At 41.3% G+C, this 21,720-nt stretch overlaps 1 protein-coding gene across 1 annotated transcript in view; it reads right to left on the bottom strand.

The window, feature by feature from the left end:
• The window catches only part of ift74 (intraflagellar transport 74), a 202,998-nt gene that overhangs the window by 131,423 nt on the left and 49,855 nt on the right, over positions 1 to 21,720 (bottom strand). Inside the window, exon 8 of the mRNA XM_059974915.1 lies at positions 14,964 to 15,102. Coding sequence (XP_059830898.1) covers positions 14,964 to 15,102 — 139 coding nt within the window. The remainder of the gene's footprint in view (positions 1 to 14,963; positions 15,103 to 21,720) is intronic.

The following is a 21,720-nucleotide window of genomic DNA, read 5'->3' on the forward strand; positions in this document are numbered from 1 at the left end:
ACCATCACAGATCACTGAAGTAAATAACCCCATGTCAGACATGTGATTAGTCTGAGTACACCTGGCCAGCGTAGAGTTCTTTCCCTAGTATTACCTTTTCTGTTCTTTGACTGTTCAGGAGGGTCAGGAAAATTTAGTAGATGTATACACGGGTATTGGGTTTTGTAAATACACATACTTTTTAGTCATCAGTAAATACAAATTCTAACTGATTATTACAAGGTAATCCTTGTAACAATCCCAAGTCCCTTTGAACCTCTGATTTTTGAATTTTCTCCCTATTTAGAAAACTGTCTATGCTTTTGATGCTGCTATCAAAGAGCATGGCCAGATGTTTCACAACACTATATTCTATCCATTTTCCCAATCTGTCTAAATCCTTCTGCTTCCTCAACACCTCCTGCCCCTCCGCATATCTTTGTATCATCCACAAACTTGCCACAAAATTATCAATTCCATCTTCCACAGATGGACAAATAACTTGAGAAGAAGCAGACCAAACACTAACTTCTGCAGAACACTACTAGTCACCGGCAGCCTATCAGAAAAGGCCTCCTTGATTTCCACTCCTTGCGTCCTACCAATCAGCCAATCTTATACCCATGCTAATATCTATGCTGGTCTCTTATCTTGTGAAGCATCTTGTGAGTAGCCCCTTGTCAAAGGCCTTCTAAAAATCAAAGTCCTCTGACTCTCCTTTGTCTATCTGGCTTTTTATTTCTTTAAAGAATTCCAACAGATTTGTCTGGCAAGATTTCCCCTAAAGTAAACCTGCTGACTTTGGTCTATTTTATCATGTTCTTCCATCCATTATAATGGACTCCAATATCTTCTGAACCTCTGAAGTCAGGCTAACTGGCTTATAACTTCCTTTCTCCAGCTTCCTTCCCTTCTTAATGGGTGGCATGAGATTTGCAATTTTAGAACCATTCCAAAATCTAGTCATTCTTGAAAGATCACTACTAATGCCTCCACAATCTCTTCAGCTTCCTCTTTCAGAACACTGGGCTATAGCCCATCTGGTCCAGATGACTTATCTACCTTAGACCTTTCAGTTTCCCAAACACATTCTCCTCATTAATAGCAACTACATTCACTTCTGCCTCCTGACACTCTCGAATTTATAGCATACTGTTAGTGTCTTCCACAGTGAAGACTGACACAAAATTCTACTTCAGGTCATTTGCCATCACTTTGTCCTCCATTACTACCACTTCAATGGCATTTTCCAGTGGTCCAATATCCACTTTTGTCTCTCTTTTATTCTCTATATATCTGAAAAATGTATTGTATCTTTTTTATATTATTGGAGCGCTTACCTTCATACTTCATCTTTTCTGTCCTTCTGTCTTTTCAGTTGGTTTTAAAGCTTCCCAATCATCTACCTTTCCACTACTTTTTGTGATATTATATGCCCTCCAGTTTGCTTTTATGCTGTCCTTGACTTCCCTTGTCAACCACTGTTGCCTCATCCTCCCTTTAGAATAGTTCCTCTTCCTTGAGAGCAAGCTATCCTGCACCTTCCAAGTTGATCACACAAACTTCTAGTCATTCCTGTTCTGTTGTCATTCTTGCTGGTGTTCCCCTCCAATCAACTTGGTCAGCTTTTCTCTCATACTTCTGTAATTCCCTTTAATCCACTATATTACAGATACATCCAATTGTAGCTTCTCCTTCTCAAACTGCAGAGTGAATTCTATCACATTATGATCACTACCTCCAAAGGATTCCTTTAATTTAGGGCCCCTAATCTGGGTCGCGACACTCAGAATTGCCATTCCACCAGTGGATTCAACCAAAAGCTGCTCTAATAAGCCATCTTTTAAGCATTCTACAAATTCTTTCTCTTGGGATCCAGCACCAACCTGAATTTCTCAATCTACCTGCATATTGAAATCCCCTATGACAATCACAACATTGCATTTTTACATGACTTTTCTATCTCCCATTGTAATTTCTTGTCCTGAGCCGTGGGGTCTATTATTTAAAGCAGACTTCCATTAGCGCTTATCGCAAGGCCACTGCGTTTTGAGAATGATTCATCTTGCGGTATCACTATTGATGTTCTGTGGGAATTCCTATGATAAAAACTCTTGTTTCTGTCTTTACATGGGAGTCTGTCATTTCTCTGCACCTGGTTCAGTCGTCTGTCAGCACACACACTATGATATTTATTGCCACATCCTGGCTATTATTCAGAGGCCTGTATATAACTCTCATTAGGGTCTTCTAACTTTTGGAATTTCTTAACTCTATGCACAAGGATTCTACATCTTCTGATCCTATGTCACCACTGTCTTAAGGATTTGATTTTGTTTTTTATCAACAGAGACACCCCATCTTCTCTGTATACCTGCCTATCCTTTTGATGCAATGTGTATCCTTCAATGTTAACCTTCAAACTATGATATTCTTTCAGGCACGACTCAGCAATGCCCACAACATCATACCTATCAATCTCTAACTGCATACAAGATCATCTACCTTATTCCGTATACTGTGTACATTCCAATATAAAAACTTTAATCCTTTATTCATCATTCTTTTTGATTTTGATCCGTTACACTTTAACTCATCCCACCAACATCTATTTTGCCCTATCATCTGCCTGTCCTTCTTCACAGTCTCACTACACACTGTACCTAGTTGTATATCAACTGTCCCATTCTTAGCCCCATCACTCTGGTTCCCATCCATCTGCCAAATTAGTTTGAAACCTCACTAATACTCTAACAAACCTGCTACAAGAATATTAGACCCCTCGAGCTCAGGGGTAACCCATCCTTTTTGTACAGGTCATACCTCCCCCAGAAGATATCCCTAAGATCCAGAAACTGGAAACCCTGCCCATAACATCAATTCTTCTGCTACATTCTGCCAAATCATCCTATTCTTACACTTACTGCCACTTGGGAGAGGCAGCAGTCCTGAGATTACCAATCCTCACAGAGGGATCAGAAGTAGAGAGAGTGAGCAGCTTCAAGTTCCTGGGTGTCAAGGACTCTGAAAAGTTACTCAGGAAACTGGCATAGCATGTATGGAAGGAAGGGAAACAAGCAGAAGTGTCATGGAACATATAGAGGTTAAAAAGGAGGAGGTGCTTGCTGCCTTACAGCGAATAAAGGTAGATAAATTCCCCGGGCCTGACATGATATTTCCTTGGACCTTGCGAGAGACTAGTGTAGAAATTGCAGGGGTCCTGAACGAAATATTTAAAATGGGTGCGGTGCTGGAAGATTGGAGGGTAGCTCATGTTGCTCCATTGTTTAAAAAAGGCTCCAAAAGTAAACCAGGTGATTACAGGCCGGTGAGCCTGACATCAGTAGTATGTAAATTATTGGAAGGTGTTCTGAGAGATCCGATATATAAGTATCTGGACAGCCAAAGGCTGATTAAAGATAGTCAGCATGGCTTTGTGCATGGTAGATTGTGTTTAACAAATCTCGTAGTTTTTCAAGAAAGTAGATGAAGGAAAGGCTGTGGATGTTGTCCACATGGACTTTAGTAAGGCCTTTGACAAGATCCCACATGGGAGGTTAATTCAGAAGGTTCAGACACTAGGTATCCATGGAGAGGTTGTAAACTGGATTTGAAATTGACTGTGTGGAAGAAGACAGAATGGTAGTGGATGATTGCTTCTCAAACTGGAGGCCTGTGACTAGTGGTGTGCCTCAGGAATCTGTGCTGGGACCATTGCTATTTGTTGTCTATATCAATTATCTAGATGATAATGTGGTAAATTGGATCAGCAAGTTTGCTGATGACACTAAGATTGGAGGCGTTGTGGACAGCAAGGAAGGCTTTCAAAGCTTGCAGAGGGATCTGGACTAACTGGAAAAATAGGTCAGAAAATGGCAGATGGAATTTAATGTAGTAAGGTGTTGCATTTTGGAAGGGCAAACCAAGGTAGGACATAGACAGTAAATGGTAGGGCACTGAGGAGTGCAGAGGAACAAAGGGATTTGGGAGTTCAGATACTTAATTCCCTGAAAGTGGCGTCAAAGGTAGACAGGGTTATAAAGAAGGCTTCTGGCATCCTGGCATTCATAAATCAAAGTACTGAGTATAGGAGTTGAGATGTTATGGTGAGGCTGTATAAGATATTGGTAAGGCCAAATTTGGAGTATTGTGTACAGTTCTGGTCACCTAACTATAGGAAGGATATCAGTAAGATAGAAAGAGTGCAGAGAAGATTTACTAGAATGTTGCTGGGTCTTTAGGAGTTGAATTACAGGGAAAGAACGAACAGTTTAGGACTTCATTCCTTGGAGCGTCGAAGAATGATGGGGGATTTGATAGAAGTTTACAAAATTATGAGGGGTATAGACAGAGTAAATGCGAGTAGGCTCTTTCCACTTAGATTAGGAGAGATAAATACAAGAGGACGTGGCTTTAGGATGAAGGGAAAGGTTTAGGGGGAACATTAAGGGGAACTCCTTCAGAGTGGTGGGAGTGTGGAACAAGCTGCCATCTGACGTGGTAAATGCGGGCTCACTCTTAAGTTTTAAGAATAAATTGGATAGATATATGAACAGGAGAGGTCTGAAGGGTTATGGACTGGATGCAGGTCAATGGGACTAGTGGAATAAAGTTTCAGCACAGAATAGAAGGGTCGAATGGTCTGTTTCCTGTGCTGTAGTGTTCTATGAAGATCTAACCTGGTCCCAACATATCAGTGCAGTTGTAAAGAAGTCAAGACAGCTCTATACTTCATTAGGAGTTTGAAGAGATTTGGCATGTCAACAAATAAACTGGAAAACTTCTATAGATGTACAGCGGAGAGCACTCTGACAGGCTGCATCACTGTCTGGTATGGGGAGGGGGGGGGCGCTACTGCATAGGACCAAAAGAGATAACAGAGGGTTGCAAATCTCGTCAGCTACATCTTGGGTACTAGCCTACAAAGTACCCAGGACATCTTCAGGGAATGGTGTCTTAGAAAGGCAATGTCCATTATTAGGGACCTCCAGCAACCAGGGCATGCCCCTTTCTCACCATTACCATTAGGTAGGAGGTACAGAAGCCTGAAGGCACACATTCAGCGATTCAGGAACAGCTTCTTCCCTTCTGCCTTCCAATTCCTCAATGGACATTGAACCCTTGGTCATTTACCTCACTTTTTTTTTATGTACAGTATTTCTGTTTTTGCACTATTTTTAATTTATTCAATATACATATACTGTAATTGACTTCCTTATTTATTATTTTTTCTTCTAGATTATGTATTTCATTCAACTGCTGCTGCTAAGTTAACAAATTTCACGTCACATGCTGCTGATAATAAAACTGATTCTCATTCTGATTCTAATAATTCTGAAGACCTTCTTTGTTGAAATTTGGATATGTTCCTAGATAGCACATTTCATTTTGCTACCCTTTTGCTCCAAATATATTTGTAGAATGTCTTAGGTAACTCATATAGCTCACTTCATATTATGTTTTTGCCCTCCTAATTTCATTTTAAGCTTACTTCTGCTTTCCTCATACTTCTTCAGTTATTTGCTTGATCCCAGCTGCTTAGACCTCTCATACCCTCCTACTTTTTCCTGACTGGAAATTGAACCTCACTAATCAAGGTTTCTTAATCCTGTTAGCCTTGCCCTTACTCTAACAGGAATATTCTGTCCCTGAACTCTCCAGTCCTTTTACTACTTTGAAAGCCCCCCCTGCCATATGACACTTTAACGGTAAGCAGCTATTCGTGAACAACTTTTTCAAGTACTTGTCTGATGCCTTCAGAATTCGCATTCTCCCAATTTATGGCTGTAATTTATGGACCAGTCCTATTCTTTTCCCATAAATATTCCAAAACTAATAAAGTTATGGTTACTGGTGCCAAGGTGCTCTGCCACCGACATTACACTCATTTGCTCTGGTTACGATCATTTGCTGTGACTCACTTCCCAACAGGACATCTTGTGTTCCCATCCCTATGTGGCAATTGACGTATTCTTTGGATAACCATTCTGGGCACATTTAACAATCTCTGTCCATTCAAGCCCAGTACCAGTCAATATGAGGAAAGATTAAATCACTGAAAAGAATAACCTTATTATTCTTAGAGCCATTTGTGAATTCCCCACATATTTGAACAGAAAATACAGAGTGAAACAGCACTTGACAAAACATTCAGTCCTCGATGCCGTTCTCATCCTGATGCCATTTTATACTTAATATTCTCTTCCTGTTCATGATGCATATCCCTCCATTCCGCTCATATTCATGTGTATACCAAAAAGCCTCTTAAATTCCAGCAAACTGCCTGTTTCCACTACTACCCACGAGAGCACATTCCAGTCACCTACCTCATTCTGCATAAAATCCATTGCATCCCCATTAAACAAATCCCCTGCATTATACATACAGACCATGTATGCACTCTGGTATTTCTGTCTTGGAAATACCAAGACTGTCTGGTATTTCTGGTTTTCTGTCTTGGAAAAAATGCTTCTGACTGTCTAACTTATCTATGCCTATAATTAAAAAAACTCTGGGAGTTCTTCCCTCAGCCTCTGATGCTCTAGTGCGGGGGTCGGCAACCCGCGGCTCCGGAGCCACATGTGGCTCTTTTACGTCTGTGCTGCGGCTCCCTGTTGCTTTGGGAAATAATTGGTTGTGGCGACCCTTTTCCTGGCACATCCGAACCGACTCACAATTAGATAGCCTACGGGGGTTTGCGAGCACAGAGCTTTGGAGCCTCTGCGCCATGGGGGGGGGGCAGGTTGAGGGAGGCTTAAAAGTGAGGCTGAAGATTTCGAATAAAGTTTTTTCCTTCGACTGCAGTTAACGACTCCGTGTCGTAATTTTAGCGCTGCGTGTAGCACACCGCTACATGGTCAGTATTTAATTAAAATGTATTTTATGTTAGTTTGTTAGTTTTTGAAATGTAAATCTAAATTTGAAGATTATGGTGATCTTGTACAATCTAAATAAGACGCTGTGGCGACCCATTTTCTGACACATCCGAACCGGCTCACAATTAGCCAGCGTTCAGGCTAAGGGAGATAGCCTACGGGGGTTTGTGAGTACGTGTCTTTTGGAGCATCCGCGCCCATGGGGGGGCGGGTTGAGGGAGGCTTAAAAGCAAGGCTGTTTAGTTCGAATAAAGCTATCTTTGACTGCAGTTTACTGACTGCGTGTAGCACAACGCTACAACGTGTTTTTATCGCTGGCTGTCCAGAGGGGAGGTGCTGAAACGCTTTGTCGCGTGTCTGGAAGAAGTGAAAACTTTCCTGGGCAGCAAAGGGCTCACCTTTCCTGAGCTGGAACAGCCAGAGTGGCTGGAAAAGCTACACTTCATGGTAGACATGACAGCGCACCTGAACACGCTGAACACAGCTCTTCAACGGGGTAAGGACGTACAGCCCTGCACATGTTGGAGGATGTTTTGGCATTCGAGCGCAAGTTGACGTTGCTTGCCAGAGATTTACAGAAAGGCACTTTGCCTCACTTCCCCAATTTGAGAGAGTTCAAACAAGGTCACGACATGATAAATTCGGAGTATTTACATTCTGCAATCATCGCAATGCAAACATCGCAATGCAAACATCGTTTGGGAAACGCTTCTGTGAGTTCAGAGAGGAAAAAAACACATTATCCTACCCGGTCACTCCCCTAAGCATCGATCCATCCCTACTGAATACGAATGCATTGTCAGGTGTGAGTCAACCTGAACAAGTATGATATATATTTTAATTGCCTATTATTTTACGTATATTCATATGTTTTCATTGTTCAGTGAAATAGTCCTTTTATTTTTCAGGTTGACAGCTGGCTGACGTTATTTTTGGTTTGCTGCTGGCGGCAAATTTAAGTTTGGTGTTTTTCATAAATACAAGAAGGACTCAAATAGACGTTGAGTATTTTACTTAAAAGTAACCTTCAACCCAACGTCTTTTTTTCGGAGTTCAAAATGTTTTTGTTGCATGCAGAAATGTAATTTCGTTTTCTCTGCAGGAGTTCATCAATTTCATAAATGCAACACATTATAGTTTGTTTATACATAGCAAAAAGGCAAAACAAAACGTTGTATGCAGTGTTATTTCATTTTAAATGTCAAACGGGTTTTGCGGCTCCCAGTGTTTACTTTTCTGTGGGAAACGGGTCCAAGTGGCTCTTTCAGCGGTAAAGGTTGCTGACCCCTGCTCTAGTGAGAACAACCCAACTTTGTCAAACCTTACCACCTACCTCATATCCTCTAATTGAGACAGCATCTTGGCAAACCTGTTTTACACCCTTTCCATTGTCTACAACAAGTTTCTATAACAATGAGACCAAAACTGCAGACAATACTCCAAGCGCAGTAAAAAGGAAGTTTTATAAAGCTGTAACATAATTTCCCAAATCTTATCCTTAACAAACCTATCAATGTAGACAAGCATTCCATATGTTGTTCTCATCACCTTCTGTACTTGCACAGCCACTTTCAGGGAACTATGAACCCGGACTCAAAGATCTATCTGTACCTCAATGCTAAGAAATTGCCCATCATTAATGAGATACTTTCTCTTATTTAACCTCCCAAAGTGCAACACCTTATTTTGCCTAGCTTAAATACCATCTGCTACTCCTATCCCCATATCTGTAACCGATCTACTGTATATCCCACTTTATTCTTTGATAGTTCTTTACAATGTCCAAATATCCATCAATCTTCAGTCATGTACAAACTTATTAATCCACCCATTTACACTTTCATCCAAATCATGGATATACCTGCATATCACAAACAATTGAGTTTGCACCACCAATCATTGCAGAACACCACTAGTTACACACCTGCGGCCAGGTTAGCAGCCTTCTATGGACAAAGACAAACTGACTGAAAGAAATTTTGTAAGACAGGAGTTATTTGTATTTTGAGCACTGATCATGAAATCATATTTAACGAATGGCACTTTGTTTCTTTTTAAGGGGTAACCAAGAGGATTGACAAGAGCAGGCTGCAGATGTTGTCTACAGGGCAAGGTCCCTAAATGTTAGATCACATGGGTTCTAGGATGAATTATCAAATGAGATACATAACTAGCTTGATGGGAGGAGACTGAAGGTAATAGTAGAGGAACAACAACACACACAAAATGCTGGTGGAACACAGCAGGCCAGGCAGCATCTACAGTGAGAAGCGCTGTCGACGTTTCGGGCCGAGACCCTTCGTCAGGATAGTAGAGGGCTGTTTTTTTCCCAAATTGAGACCTTTGCAGAGCATTGTGCAGGAGGAATCAGTGTTGTATCATTTGTTATTTAACATGCACATTAATGAGGAGTAAAACAAATGCAAGAGAACACCCAAGAGGGAGATCTGGAGGGCAAAAATCTGGAGGTTGCTCTAGCAGCCATTGCTGCTCTGCAGTCATCCTTCCTAGTGTCCCCTTCCAACTCCTCTCTTATGACGCTGTAATACTGATACATCTGACTCTCGCTTCTCCCTCTCAAATTGCAGTGATCACTGCATCCCAAGGCTTCCCTTACCTTAAGCTCCCTAATCAGAAACAGATTTATTATCACCAGCATGAGTCGTGAAACTCATTAACTTAGCAGCAGCAGTTCAATGCAATACATAATCTAGCAGAGAAAAAATGCTAGAAAATCAAGTAAATCACTTACATATATTGAATAGATTTTAAAAAACATGCAAGAACAAAAATACTGTATATTAAAAAAAAGTGAGGTAGAGACCAAAGATTCAATGTCCATTTAGGAATCAGATGGCAGAGGGGAAGAAGCCAATCATGAATTGCTGAGTGTGTGCCTTCAGGCTTCTGTACCTCCTACCTGATGGTAACAGTGAGAAAAGGGCATGCCCTGGTTGCTGGAGGTCCTTAATAATGGATGCTGCCTTTCTGAGACAACGCTTTCTGAAGATGTCCTGGGTACTTTGTGGGCTAGAACCCAAGATGGAGCTGACTAAATCTACAAACTCCTGCAGCTTCTTTTGGTCCTGTGCAGTAGCCCCTGCATATCAGACAGTGATGCAGCCTTTCAGAATGCTCTCCCCGGTACAAGTATAGAAATTTCTGAGTGTATTTGTTAACATGCCAAGTCTCTTCAAACTCCTAATATAATATAGCTGCTATCTTGCCTTCTTTATAATTACATCGATATGTTGGAACCAGGTTAGATCCTCAGAGATCTTGACACCCAAGATACTTGAAGCTGCTCACTCTCTCCACTTCTGATCCCTCTATGAGGATTGGTATGTGTTCCTTCGTCTTACCCTTCCTGAAGTCCACAATCAGCTCCTTTGTCTTACTGACGTTGAGTGCCAGGTTGTTGCTGAGGCACCACTCCGCTAGTTGGCATACCTCACTCCTGTGCACCCTCTGATTCTACCAACAATGGTTGTATTGTCCGCAAATTTGTAGATGGTATTTGAGCTATGCCTAGCCGCACAGTCATGTGTATACAGAGAGTACAGTAGTGAGCTAGGCACACACCCCTGAGGTGTGCCAGTGTTGATCGTCAGTGAGGAGGATATGTTATCACCAAACTTCACAAATTGTGGTCTTCCAGTTAGGAAATCGAGGCTGGAAAGTCCAGTTTAAGTTGGTGGTGAGGAAAGTAAATGCAATGTTAGCATTCATTTCAAGATTATTAGAATATAAAAGCAAGGATGTAATGTTCAGACTATATCAGGCACTGGTGAGGCCTCACTTGGAGTACTTTGAGCAGTTTTTGGTCTATCATTTGGGAAAGAATGTGCAGACACTGGAGAGTGTTCAGAAGAGTTCACGAGAAACATTCCAGGAATTAAGAGCTTATCATGAGGAAATGAGGGGATCTCATTGAAACCTATTGAATGTTGAAACACCTAGATAGAATGGATTTGAAAAAGATGTTTCCTTTGGGTGGGAGTCTAATACCAGAAGGTACAGCCTCTGAATAGAGAATTCAGAATAGAGATGAGAAGGAATATTTTTAGCCAGAGGGTGCTGATCATATGGAATTTGTTCCTGTAGGTGGTTGTGCAGATTAGGTCTTTGGGTGTATTTAAGGTGGAAGTAGCTAGGTATTTAATCAAGGTGTGAAAGGTTACAGGGAGAAGGCAGGAGAATGGAGTTAAGGGAGCATGGAGTTAAGATAAAATGGATCAGCTGTGAGTAGCAACAGTAGCATCAGGAGAGTTTAAATTAGTTTTGCAGGGGGCTGGGAACCAGAGCCCCAGCTCATTAAGGGAAGGCTTGGACCAAAAGGTAGATGTCAGGGTTAAGTATTGAAATGGAAAATCAAAATAACATGTATTATGGTTCAGATAGTTTGAAGTGTGCATATTTTAATGCTAGGAGTATTATGGGTAAGGGTGGTGAACTTAACAGAATGGTTCAGTACGTGGAACCATGATGTTGTAGCTAATACTGAAACTTGTTTGAGTGCTACATTCATAGCTACAATGAGGGGGATACTTAATGGAGGGATCAGAAACAGTCCATCTGGGTGGAAGTCAGGAACAGGAAGGGTGCAATCACACTAATGGGATTGTACTACAGACCACCTAACAGCCATCAGGACACTGAGGAACAGATAATGTAATCAGATTAAGACAATCAATCGATGTTCTCTACCTGGATTTTCAGAAGGCCTTTGACAAGATGCCACACATGAGGCTGCTTAACAAGCTATGAACCTATGAGAGTTACAGGAAAGGTTCTAGGATGGATAAATGAGTGACTGATTGGTAGGAAGCAAAGAGTGGAAATAAAGGGAGCCTTTTCTGGTTTGCTGCCAGTGACTAGTGGTGTTCCACAGGTGTCTGTGTTGGGACTGATTTTTTTTTACATTAAATGTCAATGATTTGGATGATAGAATTTATGGCTTTGTTGCAAAGTTTGCAGATTATACAAAGGTAGGTGGAAGGGCAGGTAGTTTTGAGGAAATAAGGAGGCTACAGAAGGATTTAGACAGATTAGGAGAATGGGCTAAAAAGTGGCAGACAGAATACAATGATGGGAATTGTATGGTCATGCACTTTGATAGAACTGAAAGGTTTGACTATTTTCTAAATGGAGAGAAAATACAAAAATCCTACACAGAGGATTTGGGAGCCCTTGTGCAGGATTCCCTAAAGGTTAATTTGCAGGTTGAGTCTGTGGCGAGGAAGACAAATGCGATCTTAGCATTCATTTCAAGAGGACTAGAAAATAAAAGCAAAGATGTAATGTTGAGTCTTAATAAAACACTGCTGAGGCTCACTTGGAGTATTGTGTGCTGTTTTGGGCCCCTTATGTTAGAAAGGATGTGCTAAAAATGGAGAGGGTTCAAAGGAGGTTCACAAAAATGATTCCATGATTAAACAGCTCGTCATATGAAGAGCGTTTGATGGCTCAGGGCCTGTGTGCACTGGAATTTAGAAGTATGAGTGGTGACCTAATTAAAATCTAATGAATGGTAAAAGGCCTTGATAGAGTGGATGTCGAGAGGATGTTTCCTATGGTGGGAGAGTCTAAGACCAGAGAACACAGCCTCAGCATAGAGAGGCATTCTTATAGAACAGAGATGAGGAGAATTTCTTTATCCAGAGTGGTGAATCTATGGAATTCATTGCAACAGGTAGCTGTGGAGGCCAATTCTTTATGGATATTTAAGATAGAGGTTGATAATTTCTTGATAGGTCAGGGCATAAAGGGATACAGGGAGAAGGCAGGATGTTAGAGTTGAGAGGAGAGATGGATCAGCCATGATGAAATGCAGAGCAGGCTCAATGGGCCAAATGGCCTAAGTCAGCTCCTATATCTTATGGCCTTATGAAGGAAATGTGTTAAAATAATAGGTTGCTTTCTTGGGGGCATTTCAACCTCCCCAATATAAACTGGGACCTTCTTAGTGTACGGGGTGTAGATGGGGCAAAATTTTGTTAAGTGTATCTAGGAAGGTTTTTTATATCAATATGTAGATGGTCCAACGAAAGGAGGGGCCATAGTGGACCTGGTGTTGGGTAATGAGCCTGACCAGGTGACTGAGCTTTCAGCGATGAACAGTGACCACAACGCTTTACCTTTCAGGATAGCATAGATAAGGATAGGTATGGTCTTTGCGGGACAGCTTTAAATTGGAATAAGGCACTCTACAAGGGCATTAGGCAGGCACTAAGTTAATTGGGAACACCTTTTTTTCAGGTAAATCCACACAGACATGTGGAGGGTGTTTAAAGATCAATTGCACAGAGTACAGAAAAGTATGTTCCTTTTAGAAGGATGGACGGGGATGGAAAGGTAAGAAAACTTTGGATGTCCAGAGAGGTGATGAGTTTAGTTTAGAAGGAAAAGGAAAAGTATGTAAAGTTTCTGAAGTTAGGATCAAACGGAGCACATGAGGAGCAGAAAGAAGCTAGAAAAGAACTTTGTTACTGGGTGCATTCACTGTTTTGTGACAAGTTTGTGATTAAACTAGAGAAAGTGTAGAAAAGATTCACAATAATCTTGCCAGGATTAGAGGTTTAGAGTTATAAGAGTTAATTGGAAGATGTGAGTTGTAAGGAGACATTGAATAAACTAGCTCTGTTTTTTGGGAGTGAAGGAGACTGTGACATGACAGAGATATATAAATTATGAGAATTTTATTTATTTAGAGATATAGTATGAAACAGGCCCTTCCGACCCAATGAGCAGCACTGCCCAACAACCCAACTATTTAACCCTAGCCTAATTACAGAACAATTTACAATGACCAATTAAACTACTAACCAGTTCATCTTTGAACTGTAGGAGGAAACCAGAGGAGCTGAAGGAAATCCATGGAGTCATGAGGAGAACGTACAAACTTCTTAGAGGTGGTGCCAGAATTGAACTCCAAACTCTGGAATGCCCCAAGCTGTAATAATGTCACACTAACTGCTACACTACCATTCCTGGTAATCAATCATTTTAAGTTCAATCCCCATTCCCATTCCCATTCAGACATGTCACTAATGGCTTCCCTTACTGCCATGATGAGGTTTCTAACAGGTTGGAAGAGCAACACCTCATATTCCATCCGCGTAGCCTCAAACCTGATGGCATGAACACTGATTTCTCAAACTTAGTAACTTGTCTCCTTCCCCTTCCCTCTTCACCCACTCCTCACTTTAGCTCCCCATTTAGCTCTTCTCTTCTCCTCACCTGCTTATCACCTCCCCTGGTACCCCCACCTTTGCCTTTCTCCCATGGTCCACTCTCCTGTTCTACCAGATTCATTGACAGGATAGATAGCCTGAGTCAATTTCCCATTTTACAGGTGTTAAAACTGGAGGGCATAGGTTTAAGGAGAGAGGGAGGAGTTTTAAGTTGAGAAGAAAAGGTTTAAAGGGGATCTGAGGGATAAATTATTCATACAAAGAGCAGTTGGTACATTGAATAAGCTGTTGGAGCTGATAGCAGAAGGCATCTGGACAGTTACCTCAAAGAACAAGGCTTAAAGCAATACTGTATTAATACAAGGCATGTAGGATTAATCTACATAGGTATGATGGTCAGCAAAAGACACAATGGGTTAAAGGGTCTGTTTCAATGCTATACAACTCTATGACTACCATGAATTTGCTTCCTCAGCAAGTAAAGGAGGACGAATCAGTGAACATTTTCAAGACTGAGATTGACATATTTTGATCAGAGGGACAAGAAAGATTAGGGGAAGAAAGAAAGAAAATGTTGATGAAGCTGTTATCACAATAGCCATTATCTTGTAGGGTAAACTAATTGGTGGAAATGTACATAATTCAGAACCACTGACATGGAGCTGGAATTTCACTTTAAGAGGCTGGTCTGATGTGCTGATGTAACTACATAAAGGGTTTTTAGTGTGCTTTGTGTTCAGATTTTGGAGCTCAATAAAATGTGTTACTTTTTTTCTTAAATATAAAACACCTCACTGAGTTTTATTGGCAAAAACCTACAATCTTATTGAATGCTTTTAGTGATAACATATAGCTTAGCACTTTCCTAGCACTTGATTCTTTTGGTCATCATTTGCATTTAGTTTAAATTACCCACCTCTAATAGATGCTCATTAGTTGCTTTCATCTTTCTGAATTTAGCTTGTTTATCTTCTCCCATATTTTTGATTATGGTATCCGCTGCTTGTTTCTCTTGGTCAATTTCCATATCAATAACTTTAATCAGGTCTTCTTTCCTTTATATAAGAAAGGAACACAAACTTTTACTCTTTCATAATATATAAAAGCAACAACTTTAAAAGGAATTTTTGACTTGCCACAGTTGAAGTAACATTTATGGAAGTACAGCAGAGTTAAAATTCAAGTCAATAATCCAGGATTTTCTCAGAAAATGAACTTGGCATTATGATTTTAAAATATGCCTGCTTAAGGTGACATTATTCACATGGTGATCATTAGTTTGTTGAACTATAAATCAGAATTATTGGCCACACTATTTCAACTGATTGTGACTGACTCTATAGACATAATTTATATGTAATTATCTTCAAATCACAGCTATTGTGGAAATTGCAGCAAAGCTGGATTTAAAATAGTGTACAAAAAGAATGGAATGTAGATACTTTGTATAACTATTCCATGTATTGGAAATCACTAAGGCAACAGCCAAAATAATAAGCTGACAGAGACAGTATGCAGATATAGTGCAATCATCCAGGCTGAATAGATTCTAGGGCAACACTTACCTACTGGACAGTTATTTTACAAATTCTCATGTATTATTGCCCTTCAATATGTTAATTTAATTGGTAAGTAACACCAAAAATATGTATTATGATTGGTACTACAATACACAAATGTTTGGATTCAGAATGCAGAAAGTTTTTATTTGATTAATATTTGCTTCCAACTAGTCAATTTCTGTATAAAAATGTAATTTCTTTGTTCAAACTTCAGAACAGTGTGGTGACGGAGTTACATTGTTCTTCTTGTGCACAAGGCATAGAGTCATTGAAAAATACAGCACAGAATAGCCTGTTCCAGCCCATTTATTTGGCCCATCTATTCTGTGCTGAATCATTTAGACTCCCATCGATATGCACTCGGACCATAGCCCTACCATCTATATACCTATCCAAACTTCTCTTAAAAATTGAAATTGAGCTTGCATTCAGCACTTGTGCTGGCAACTTATTTCACATTGTCAAGACCTTCTGGGTGAAGAAGTTTCCCCTCATGTTCCCCTTAAACTTCTAACCTTTCACCTGTAGTGCATGCCCTCTAGTTGTAAGTGGCAAGAGCTTTCTACACAATCCTATCTACCTCTGCTGCCACCTTCAATGAATTATGGACCTGTATTCCTTTTGTTGTACTGTACTTCTCAATGCCCTAATCTTTACTGTGTAAGACCTTGCCTGTGAAGGATCCTACCCTTAACAGTGTACTGTCTCCTTGCATTTGCCCTAACAAAGTGCAGGACCTCACATTTATCTGGGTTAAACTCCATCTGCCATTTATCTGCAACTAATCTATATCATGTTGTATTCTTTGCCAATCTTCTACACAATGTACAACTTTACTAATCTTGGTATCATCAACAAACGTACTAACCCACTCACTACATTTTCACCCAGGTCATTTATATACATGACAAACAGCAGAGGTCCTAGCACAGATCCCTGCAGAACCTCTCTAATTACAAACCTCCCATTCAAATAAGTCCCTTCAATCACACCGTCTTCTATGTGCAAGCCAGTTCGAAATCCAGTCAATTTGCCACAGACCTTATGCATCTTAATCTTCTGTATTAGCCTCCCATGAGGGATTTTGACAAATGCCTTACTAAAATCCATGTAGACAACATCTACTGCCTACCCTCATCAAACTCTCTCATCACTTTGTCAAAAAACTCAATCAAGTTCGTAAGGCATGACCTGCCACTCATAATGGCATGCTGGCTCTCCCTAATTAGACCGTGGATTTCTAAATACTGATATATCATATCCCAAAGAATTTTCTCCAGCAAATTCCCTACACTGACCTGGGACTCACTTGTCTATAGATCCCAGGATTTTCCATTTTCCCTTCTTAAATAGAAGTACAACATTAGCCATTTGCCAGTCCTGCGGAACTTCACTTGTGGCTAGAGTCGACAGGAAGATACTCAAACCATCCCAACGCTTTATAAAGTCAGCACTGATCTCCCGGTCCTCCATATCCTTCTCCTTAGTAAATACTGAAACATAGTACCAAATAAATACCCGACTCAAATTCTTCACATCCTAACAAATGTTTCCCCTTTTATGCCAGAGTGGTCTCACAGTCTCCCTAGCTCTTGATGTAGGTATAGAATGTCTTGGGATTCTCTTTAATCCTCCTTGCCAAGGACTTTTCAATGAACACCCCCTCCCCCCAGCTTTCCTAATTCCTTTCTTTAGTTCTTTTCTTGCTTCTTTATACTCAGCATGTGCTTTGTTTGATCTTAACTTCCGAATCATTACATACTTCTCCTTTTTCTTCTTGACCAAGTTGATCACCTCTCTGGACATCCAAGGTTCTTTTATCTTTCCATCCCCGTCTTTCCTCCTAACAAGAACATACCATTCCTGTACTCTGCGCAAATGATCTTTAAACACACTCCTGATGTGGGCTTGCCAAAGAACAGGTGTTCATAATTAACACTTCTTAGTTCCTGCCTAATGCCCTCATAGTTTGCCCTACTCCAATTTAAAACTCTCCCACAAGAACCATATCTATCTTCTAGCTATCCTGAAAGTTGAGGAGCTGTAGTCACTGTTCACCCACTGAAAGTTCAGTCACCTGGCCAGGCTCATTACCTAACAGCAAGTCTATTGTGGCCCCTCCTCTCATTGGACCTTCACATATTGATTTAAGAAACCTTCCTGGAGATACTTAAATTCTGCCCCATCTAAACCCCTTGCACTAAGAAGGTCCCAGTTTATATTAGGGAAGTTGAAATCCCCCATGACAACAATCCTATTATTTTAACACATTTCCTTAATCTGATTACATATCTATTCCTCAATGTCCTGGTGGCTATTAGGTGGTCAGTAGTACAATCCCATTAGTGTGATTACACCTTTTGTATTCCTGAGTTCAACTCAAATGGTCTCAGAGTCTGACCTCTCTATTATGTCTCCCGAGTGTAGCTGTGACAATTGTCCCTGATTAGTAATGCAACTCCAACCACCACCTTCTCCTCCACCTTTTACCTTCACCTCTATCTTTTCTAAGTCTTCAAAATCCTGGTAGATTAGCCACCCATTCCTGCCCTCTCTCAATGAAGCTATTTCATGGATCATTACTACATGTACTGATCCATGCTCCAAGTTTGTCACCCTTACCCATAAGACTCCTAGCATTAAAATACAAACACATCAAACTATCCAACCCATTATACCTATTATTTTGATTTTACCTTTCCATACTTTCCCTGACATCTACCTTCTAGTCTGATCCTTCCCTTACTGACTTGGGGCTTTAGCTCTTAACACCCTGCAAAACTAGTTTAAATCCCCCTGAGCCACATCAGCAAACCTCCCAGCCAGGATATTGGTTCACCTCCAGTTCAGGTGCAACATGTCCCTCTTGTACAGGTCACGCCTTCCCCAGAAATGTTTCCAACGTTCCAAGAACTTGAAACCCTGTCCACTGCACCATTTATTCTTTCAAGCTATCACAAACAAGAAAAGATCTGCAGATACTGGAAATCAAATTAATACACACAAAATATACATAGAGCTTTGACCAGCAGCCAATCGGACAACAGAAGTTTGGAGAGGAGAGGATTTCAAACAGATCTACTGCTCGAGGGTAAAAGATAGGAGTGCTTCACGACAGCATGAGAGAGCTTTGTTGGGATTGATAAGTAAGAGCAAATTAAAGGAAGGCGGGGCAGGTGAAGTGGCCATCGTCACAGCAACTGTCATTTGAGTAGACATAGTCAGACTGGTGATTTTTCAGGCTTTAGCTCTTCGAGGCTTCAGCAAAAAGAGGCTTCTCTCAGAAAAAGCAAAGGAAAGAAAAGATCAAGTTTTTTCCTTCTCTTCTTTAGATCTGCTCAGCTAGGACAGTAGAGATGTTAGGCAGGATAATGTAATGCTCCTCTTGCGGGATGTGAGAAGGCAGGGAGACGTTCAGTCTCCCTGACAACTACAACTGCAAGGAGTACATCCAGCTGCAGCTTCTAACAAACTGCATTAAGGAGCTGTACCTGGAACTGGATGAACTCCGGATCATTCAGGAGGCTGAAAGGGTGATAGATAAAACATGTAGAGAGGTACTGCAAGACACAGGAAACTGGGTGACAGTAAGGAAGGGGAAAGGGGTTAGGTAGCCAGTGCAGAGTAACCCTGTGGCCTCAACAACAAGTATACCGCTCTGGATACAGTCTGGGGTGGGGGGGGGGGGGGGGGGAATGATCTAACAGATGAAACTCACAGTGATAAGGTCTTTGTCACTGAGTTTGCCTCTATTACTCAGAAGGGAAGGGGGAGAAGTGGCACACTGTGCTGAAAGGGGATTTATTAGTTAGGGGAACAGACAGGAGATTCTATGGGCAAGAACGAGATTTCAGATTCAGTTTATTGTCATTTAGAAACCACAAATGCAATGCAGTTAAAAAATGAGACAACGTTCCTCCAGAATGGTATCACAAAAGCATGTGACAAAACAGACTACACCTGAAAATCCACGTAACGTTTGGCAATCCCCAGTCCAGAGTACAGAGAAGCTGCTGCGTATTAATATCATGCTACCGTCTAACGTGTTCCCCGGAAGGGAGTTCCAAATCCACCAGACAAAAACAAGACCAAAAATTAAAGCTACAAGACCTGCTCAAAACCACATAATTACAACATATAGTTACAACAGTGCAAACAATAGCATAATTGATTAAAAACAGACTATGGGCACAGTAAAAATAGTCCAAGATGTTTAAGGACTGTAAATTCAAAAGAAATCACCACAGTTTCCACAAGTCCCCAGGGTCCTGACAGACTCGCCATCCCACGCCGGCGGCAGAAGGGAATACCCCCGCTATGGACTTCCAAGGCGCCGCCCGACTCGGCCTCGCAGGCGCAGCACACAATGGAAGCTCCGTCGAAGCCAGCCTCGCAGACGCAGCACACACCGAAAGTGACCTGAATCCATCGAACCTCCAAGCCGACAACCATCCCCTCCAGCACAGCTTCTCCAAGCTCCATCCTCTGCCGAGCGTATTAAGACGGCCCCGCCAACAGCCACCGGCAATGCGACCCCGAGGACCGGGGGCCTGTTCTTCCCAGCAGAGTCCCGGACCTCACAGCAGCAGCAGCAACAAAGAAGGTCTTCCTGGAATTTCCCGATGTTTCTCCATGCTTCCATGTCCGTTTTCAATTGATTATGATTGCACACAGCACCCCACATTCCAGATGGTATGTTGCCTCCCGGGTGGCAGGGTCCAGGATATCTCAGATCAAGGCCTCAGCATTCTTAACTGGGAGGGTGAACAGCCAGAAGTCATGATCCAAGTAATGTGGGTAGGGCAAATGACAAGGTTCTGTATAGTGAGTTCAGAGTTAGGTGCTAAGTTAAAGGGCAGGACCTCCAGGGTTGTGATCTCATCTCAGGATTGCTACCCAAGCCTGATAATCTTGCCTGACAAATCTGTTGGAATTCTTTGAAGAAACAACAAACAAGCTTTAAGCTCATAGTATTACCGGAAAGATTCTAGCATGGATAAAGCAGTGGCTGATTGGCAGGAGGCAAAGAGTGGGAACGAAGGGAGCCTTTTCTTGCTGGCTACTGGTGACCATTGGTGTTGGGACTGATTATTTTTATGTTAGGTCAATGATTTGGATGATGGAATTGATGGCTTTGTTGCAAAGTTTTCAGGTGATATGAAGATAGGTGGATGGACAGGTAGTCTTGACGAAGTAGAAAGGCTCCAGAAGAGTAGGAGAATGGGCAAAGAAATGGTAGATAGAATAGTGTTAGGAAGTGTATGGTCATGCACTTTGGTAGAAGGAATGAAGGATTGACTATTTTCTAAATGGAGAGAAAAGACTAAAAACTGAGGTGCAAAGGAACTTGGGAGATCTTGTGCAGGATTCCCTAAAGATTAATTTGCAGGTTGAGTCTGTGATGATGATGGCAATGTTAGCATTCATCTCAAGAGGACTAGAATATAAAAGCAAGGATGAAATGTTGAGATTTTATAAGGCACTGGTTAGGCCTCACTTGGAGTCTTGTAAGTAGCTTTGAGCCCCTATCTTAGGAAGGAGTGCTAAAACTGGAGAGGGTTCAAAGCAGATTCATGAAAATGATTCCAGGATTGAATGGCTTGTCATATGAAAAACATTTGATGGCTCTGGACCTATATTCACTAGAATTCAGAAGAATGAGGGTTGACCTCATTGAAACCTGTCGAATGGTGAAAAGTCTTGATAAAGTGGATATAGAGAGAATATTTCCCTTGGTGGGAGAGTCAAAGACCAGAGAACACAGCCTCAGAATATAAGGGTGTCTTTTTAGAACAAAGGTGGGGAGGTATTTCTTTAGCCAGAGAGTCGTGAATCTGTCGAATTTGTTGCCACAGGCAGCTGTGGAGGCCAAGACTTTATGTATATTTAAGGTAGAGGTTGATAGATTCTTGATTGTTCAGGGCATGAAGGGATACAGGGAGAAGGCAGGAGATTGGGGCCAACAGGAAAATTGAATCAGCCATGATGAAATAGCGAAGAAGACGCGATAGGGCAAAGGGCCTAATTCTGCTCCTATATCTTAAGGTCTTATGGTCTTAAAATGCTAGAGGAACTCAGCAGGCCAGGCAGCATGTATAGAAAAGAGAAAAC

This window comes from Hypanus sabinus, chromosome 7 (genome assembly GCF_030144855.1).
Source record: "Hypanus sabinus isolate sHypSab1 chromosome 7, sHypSab1.hap1, whole genome shotgun sequence".
Lineage (NCBI taxonomy): Eukaryota > Metazoa > Chordata > Chondrichthyes > Myliobatiformes > Dasyatidae > Hypanus > Hypanus sabinus.